The sequence below is a fragment of the Phragmites australis genome, chromosome 5 (assembly GCF_958298935.1).
Source record: "Phragmites australis chromosome 5, lpPhrAust1.1, whole genome shotgun sequence".
Classification (NCBI taxonomy): Eukaryota; Viridiplantae; Streptophyta; class Magnoliopsida; order Poales; family Poaceae; genus Phragmites; species Phragmites australis.
The window spans coordinates 28290357-28297990 of NC_084925.1; the positions used below are offsets into that span (position 1 = coordinate 28290357).

Below are 7634 nucleotides of genomic sequence, written 5' to 3' on the forward strand. Positions count from 1 at the left end.
ATATCGTTCTTTATACGATACTCACATTATTATATTCGGATCTGGGGGCTGCTGACTGTGGCCGGCTGACTGTGGCTCACACCAACCACCCAACTTGTTCTTCTGTCGGACCATAGCACTGCTGCTTCTCTCTCGTACGCTGATCGTGAGTCGTGACGCCGAAGTAATTGCGAAGTCATCTATATGACGTCCTACCCAGGTATGTGTCACTCGCGCGCCTCGCCACACCCGGGCCAGTGTCCCACCCGACGTTCTGTAGCGTGAACACCAACGCCTCATGCTCAGAGTTGAGCTGTAAACACAACCGTGCAAACCTTGCAAAACTCAAAGCATGTCACTTGCTGTCGTTACCGCCGCTCTTGCTGTCCTCGCGATTTCCTGCACGGCAGCGGCAGCGGCGGCGGCGGGGGACACCGTCTCGGCGCGGCAGCCGCTGCGGGGCAACGAGACGGTGGTCTCGGTGCAGGGCAAGTTCGAGCTGGGCATCTTCAGCCCCGGCGGCTCCGGCCTGTTCTACCTCGGCATCTGGTACAAGAACGTCCCCGTGCAGACCGTCATTTGGGTCGGCAACAGAGTCAGTCCCCTGTCCAGCGCCGCCTCCGCGGAGCTCCGGGTGTCCCCCGACGATGGCAACCTCCAGCTCGTCGGGCTCAGCCAATCCTCTGCCTCGCCGGGCGTCGTGTGGTCGTCCAACCTGTCGTCCCCGTCGGCGTCGGCGTCGCCAGGGTCGAATGTCGCGGTGATTCGCGACAACGGCAACTTGGTCCTCCTCGACGCCGGCAACTCCTCCAACGTGCTGTGGCAGAGCTTTGACCACCCGACGAACACGCTGGTGCCGGAGGCGTGGCTCGGGGAGAACAAGCTCACGGGCGAGTACCAGACGCTCACGTCGTGGCGCAACGCCGAGGACCCCGCGCCAGGGATGTTCACCGACACGGTGGACACCAACGGCAGCAGCGAGTTCTTCTATATCTGGAACGGGTCCCGCGCGTACTGGCGCAGCGGCGTATGGACGGGGCGCGTCTTCGCGAACCTGCCGGAGGCGGTCAGAAACGTGCTCTTCAACCAGACCTACGTCGAGACGTCGGCGTACAGGCGCGTCACCAGCGTGCTCTACAACAACGCGACGATCACGCGCATGGTGCTCGATCTCACGGGCCAGACGAAGCAGTACATCTGGGTCCCCGACAGCCAGAGCTGGCAGCTCTTCTGGGCCGCGCCCACCGTGCAGTGCGACGTGTACGCGCTCTGCGGCCCCTTCGGCGTCTGCAACCAGAGGAGCCAGCCGCCGTGCCAGTGCCCGCCCGGATTCGCTCCGGCGGCGGAGAGGGACTGGGGCCTCAGCGATTGGAGCGGCGGGTGCCACCGGAGCACGCCACTTCAGTGCATGGGCAACGGCTCAACTGACGGGTTCCTGGAGCTGCCAGACATGAAGCTCCCCAACGACTCGCTGGCGGTGAGCACCCAGAGCAAAGCAGAGTGCGAGTTGGCTTGCTTAAAGAACTGTTCTTGCCAGGCTTACACCTTCTCTGGCGGCGGTGGCTGCGCCGTCTGGCACGACGGCTTCCGCAACCTTCAGCAGCTGTACGCAGATGCCGGAGACTCGTCATCGAGCCTGTATCTCCGGCTGTCGGAATCCGAATTGGGACATGTGCGCGGCGCGAACAGGAAGAACAGAAGCTTATTGCTTGTTGTTGGCATCGTTTTGGCTTGCCTTGCAGCATTGGGTGCATCGGCAGTCATAACCTGGATCCTTGTACGCAGGAGGAAACGACAGACTAACATGGCAAATCAGAAGGGCTCCTCTTTGCACGTTTACAGCTACGGAGACCTTCGCGCCGCCACGAAGAACTTCTCAGAGCAGCTGGGCAGCGGAGGCTTCGGCTCGGTGTACCGCGGCGTCGTGAACGGTCACACCGAATTGGCTGTCAAGAAGCTGGAGGGCCTTCGGCAGGGTGACAAGCAGTTCCGGACGGAGATCAACACGCTAGGCCTCATCCAGCACGTCAACCTCGTCCGGCTCGTCGGATTCTGCTCATCGGGGGACGAGAAGCTGCTCGTCTACGAGTACATGCCCAATGGCTCACTGGAAGCCTACCTCTTTAGGAGCAGCTCGTGCCCGAGTTGGCGCGACCGCTACGGCATCATGCTCGGCGTCGCCAGGGGACTGGCCTACCTGCACGAGGGATGCCGCGAGTGCATCATACATTGTGACATCAAGCCGGAGAACATACTGCTTGACAAGGACTTGTGCCCAAAGATCGCGGACTTCGGAATGGCGAAGTTGGTGGGGAGGGACTTCAGCCGGGCCTTGACGACGATGCGGGGCACCATAGGATACCTCGCGCCTGAGTGGATCTCCGGGCTACCGATCAGCGCCAAGGTGGACGTGTACAGCTTCGGGATGGTGCTGTTCGAGCTCATCTCGGGGCGGCGCAACAGCGAGGGCTACGGCATAGGCCACAACGGCGACGATGCAGAGGCTGAGGCAGGGCAGCGTCCCTTGACGTTCTTCCCGGTTTGGGCCGCGGGTAGAGTGGCGAAGGGAGGCGCAGACGCCGTGGCGGACCCGCGGCTGCACGGCGACGTGAGCGAGGAGGAGCTGGAGCGCGCCTGCAGGGTGGCGTGCTGGTGCATCCAGGACCAGGAGGCGCAGCGGCCGACCATGGCGCATGTCGTGCAGGCGCTGGAGGGCGTCGTCGACGTCTACGTGCCGCCGGTGCCGCGGGCACTGCAGCACCTCGCGTCGCTGACATGATACTCGTAGAAATGTGACGTCTTTGTGGTGTACAGATGAATTGAAGGAAAAAAAACTATTGATGGTACTGTCAAATGTGTATTGGTGATCGCCAAAGTCGCCAAGGTTTGTCACCTGTCACTATTTGAGTGTAACCCTTCTCCTTTCTTTTCTATTATGCGAGGTAGAGCAAAAGGATTGTGATGGCTTGACTCCTTTGGCCTTAAATAGTTTTATTTAATGCTCCTTTTGGCTTTTATAAGTTGCACACTTGCACCCTGCTGCAAGCCTCTTTCTGCATGCTTCATATATTTAGTAGTTACATCTGGCCCACCGCGGTATGTATTCACGGCTAACTCATCAATTTTAGAGCCTGTTTAGAAAGGGGTACTGGAATCCAAACCCGTAGGATTTAGACAGATTAGAAATATTTATCTCTTAAAACTCTTACCTATTAGATAGACTAAGCACTTATTTTTTTCTCCTCTAAAACTTTAACTTTAAGCTCTCAAATGGGTGAGATAAGGGGGCTCAAGTGGCTGATTCATACTCTCTCATAACTCTACCCTTTTATTATAGGTCTAAGAAATTTTGAGGTCTAAGAAATTTGATCCAAAATTTCTTAGTTTTTTCCCAAAATATCTATCTCTTGTAGTACACTCCTACCTACCACCTAATACATTTTGGTTCATTTTCTTCTTCATCCATCGGACGGCCGCGGAGCTTTCATAACTTAGCTTCGTCTCGACGCAAGCTTCACGATGATGCCACGTACTCCTCCAGTCCTCCTACAGTTTTGAGACCAAACCACGAAATCGCCTACATACTTCTCAAAGCGTGACTCGCCGCCTTTCTTACACCTTAAGGAAACCTTTCAATATCGACACATGTACTCTATCATGCAATCCTGACCGCAGGCAAGTCTCTCCCACTCCTGATCCCTCGGATCGTCTTGTCACTTGTATTTGCATTTCATTCGCTTGACTTTGTCAACATGCTATGTGAAAAACCGTCCAAATAATATTCTAATTAATCAATAGGAGTATCATTATTCATAATCACAACCTCGATGATTAACTAGAATATCATCTCGGTAGTCCCGGCACGTGTTTTGTGCCCAAAATCAAAACACATGCCTTCCGACAGGTACATCACAACATAACTTAATAAAGAGCGAGTAATAAACATTTATATTACAAGTATTTAGCATGCAACTGATTTCAACAATTTACAACAAAAGCGAGCTAGGAGGAGACAAAAACCCCTCAACTCCCAACCAACAAAAGATCTACGCAGCAGAAAAAAATAAACTATACAACAAAAGGATATGGAGCCACATGCCCTTAGGCTCCATACCAAGAGCACCGAGTTCGGAGTAGAATGTGCTACTCCTGCCTGTCGCCCTGATCGGCAGGCACAAACACCGCCCCCTCCTCGCTGACCTGTGAACCTGCATCAACTTAAGGACAGCACCCTGAGTACGAAGGTACTCGCAAGTCTTACACAATATAGGTATATAATATCCCGACTCCAAGGATTATGCATTAAGTTGTTAGCAAGAGTAGGCCACAAGGTTAAGTAAAACATATGCGGTAAGCAACCTAGATATATGTGTGAGCAACTAACCTAGCCAACATATATGAAATTACCCTGCAACTACCAACTGATCATATGAACTGAAACCACATTATTATCAATGTATAACAAGTACCATCTCAACCACCTCTCACGTATTCGAACCACAAACCACATATCCGAATCATACAACTGAACCAACCACTAGAACTCTACGACCGGGTGCAAATGAAATAATAGCATGTTCATGACCGAGAGCACGGCAGTTCGAACTGTTTATACACCATGCAGGGGATACTCTTGGACCCACACGACTCGATGACCATACAGCTTGTGCCACCTGCTAAAGTGCACACAAGGGGGTACCCGTGTCAACCTTTCCCAACCAGCCCCAACCGTGCGACATGCAACGCTCGGCGTGGCGGTACCAGAACTACTTCCGGAGCAAACTAGTATCGCGTACAAGCCCGTCCGCTCACACCGTCGTTGTTCAGGCCCCACAAAGCCACAACTGTGAAGGTATTCGGCTTGCCTTACCATTAGATCGGTATGTGATGAATAAGGTAAGCGCTAAAGCCAACTACCCCGACGATTGGCCTTAAATGATGCAAGCGGTCTACAGTGTCCGGTCTTCCTCTACAGGCCTACCCAGGGGAACTTCACATCCGGGCAAGACAAAACACCATCCTAGCACCGCCCACATTTCGTCTCATACTCACCACTCATACAACCAACATCAACAACCCAACACGGTAACCATTGTGAAAGTAATTTAACTTATAGCTCGTGAACGATGGGACATTTCACTGCTCGACTTCTACTGAGGACCTATGCATTGCTAAGCATCTCACATCACTTTTAAGTTAGACCTTATCATGAATAAACCCAGGTTACAAGGATATAGATCAACAATAATTCAAGGTAGAGACAATACGATCAACATAGGTTCTACCCATAAAAGCCCTACATCGACTTTCTATACATGCAAACCTATACATAAGCATAACTTATCAATATTTAGACTTTATTCCATTCAACTGACAGAGTTCAATATGATAGATGCTTGCCTTGATGCACTATTTCACAAAGGTGCGGCACCTCGGGATCGACCTTGGTCTCCAGGATCGATGGATTGGCGTGCTCTAAGAAACATAACGCATGCAATGATAAGCATAAATGAAATACAACAATGTAAGTCACAAGGTGTAAATGATGAAATACCATGAAAATATACTTTAAAATATAGGAAACTATTTTTTCTAGCTAGAACAAGTCATAAGAAGACTAGCAAAATTGGTTTCATCCTTTTTAGACTTGTAAAGAATTAATGGTGAATTAATGAAGCTTAAGCCTAATTAATTATCCTAAAAAATTTAATTCGATATTTAATGGCTGAGGATATTTTTAATAGATATATTAGTTTATTATGAAACCAAAAAAATTAGTTTCATAATTTTTGGAGTTCGTATGAATTAATTATGAATTTTACAAGTTATCAGCAGAGGCTGATGAACAGTGTCCCCAGATACTCCGGTGAAAGCCGGATACTCCGATGTAACGGAGACTCCGGGAGACTCTCCGGCAGCACCCTGTCGGTTATTTTCAGCTGGGGCTCACCCGGAGACTCCGGGGAAGGCTGGATACTCCGGGAAAGCTCCAAAACTGGACTGTTTTGAGGGAAAAAATGCCCGGAACGAATTGCGATCTTCTCCAAACCAAAAGGGAACATGTTTGAGCTAGTTCAAGGGTTATAGAACTCATTTAACAACCTAGAAACTCTATTCCTAACTCAAATTCATCCAATTCCTCAATTTAGGGTTAAATTCACAAAAACTCATGGATTTCACTCTTTTGCGAAATCGACCAATCGAATCACGAATTCCTGCCATGGGGAGCCTAAGAGACTTACCCACGACACTTGTGAAGGTTAGTGGCCGCCGGGTGATGAAGAAAACTGTGGGAAATCGAAGAATTCCGGTGTTCTTCACTTTTCAACCCTAACACCAAAAGACAGTCAAATCGGCTCAAATCCTTCGGGAATGAGCAAACAAATTGGAGGAATGGAATGCTTGTGAGCTTGTGATCGCAATGGTACCATATGCATACCTTGATTCGGCTCCTAGAGCGCGGATTTGAGGGAGAAAGGAGAGAGTGCTTGAGAGAGGAGAGATGGGGCTGCTCCCTTGCTTGGGCTGGTGCGGAGCACGGGAGTGGAGAGAGAGAGGGGCAGGTGGAGCTGCTGCCCAAGTGGAGGGAGTGGTTGGCCCACATGTGAGGCCCACGTTTTAGAGAAAATGGGCCGTTTTGACTGCGAATTTCATTCTTTTCTCTCCGCTCCAACATGTAACCACTGGTGATTATGGAATTTAGGATGTGGCATGCCATCTCCATCCGCCTTCCATGCTTTGCTTAACCTCCATGTATTAAGCTAGAATCACCCTTAACTCCGCCCAGCCTCCTTGATCATCCGACACAAAGCACTCCGCTTGACCCTGATCATCCTATCGTCGACCGCTAAATTGCATCTATCACCTGCACACCATAAGACAAGCAAACACATATCTCCAACTCTAATTCCAGTTAGTCCATAATCAAGATGCTCAAATGAAATCCTAAATCAATTCAAATCACATCAAAGTTCATGCAAAAACGAAGATCATCAAGTCAAATAAATACCAATGTCAATCACTTATCATAAGTAAACCAAGGCACATTTCAACTGGATTTCTCAATCTCCCCCTTGATGAGTGCATTGACAACTCTCAAAGCACAAAAAATTTTATTTGAAGAAATTAATATAAGCTCATTAAGTGACAAAAACTTGAGAAAGAGCAAAATATGTCACTTGGTATAAGAAAGGTTGTAAAAGTCCTAAGAGAGGCAAATGTGAGCCAAAAACCTTAAAAGAGTAAGAAAAACTCAAAAACCCAATAACACATATTCCTCCTTGATGATTGCACATATTCCAGTTTTTCCCTTTCATTTCTAGATAAATGCAACTTTTCCCCATTTATTGAATATGTGTGCATAATATCTTTAGGCATATTTTCTCCCCCTTTGACAATGCAAATATCAAGGATACAAGACTATGCAAAAGATGTGCAAATGAAATGCAAGCCTACAAAGCTTCACATATAGATCACAAAGCACTTGCAATGATTATATATGTTAAAGCACTAGAAGGAGTAAACAATATAACTCAAATGCGCACAAAGTCTCAAAGTGAGTTCATGTCACAAGCATCGAGAGTGAAGCAGGTTTTGATCATGTTATTAGATTATTCAAAAGATGTCACCACAAAAGTATCCACAGCTTCATAATC

The 7634-nt window shown here is 49.1% G+C and overlaps 1 protein-coding gene across 1 annotated transcript; it reads left to right on the top strand.

Annotated features, from left to right (window-relative positions):
- The first annotated feature begins 220 nt into the window (after nt 1-220).
- Nucleotides 221-3034, top strand: LOC133919103 (G-type lectin S-receptor-like serine/threonine-protein kinase At2g19130). Its single transcript, XM_062363363.1, has one exon. It carries the CDS (start codon nt 332-334, stop codon nt 2756-2758), a length of 2427 nt encoding a protein of 808 aa, XP_062219347.1. The 5' UTR covers nt 221-331; the 3' UTR covers nt 2759-3034.
- The last annotated feature ends 4600 nt before the right edge of the window (nt 3035-7634 follow it).

Bases quoted from the DNA above. Each gene is read 5' to 3' on its own strand.
- LOC133919103 (XM_062363363.1), top strand. From the start codon at position 332: ATGTCACTTGCTGTCGTTACCGCCGCTCTTGCTGTCCTCGCGATTTCC.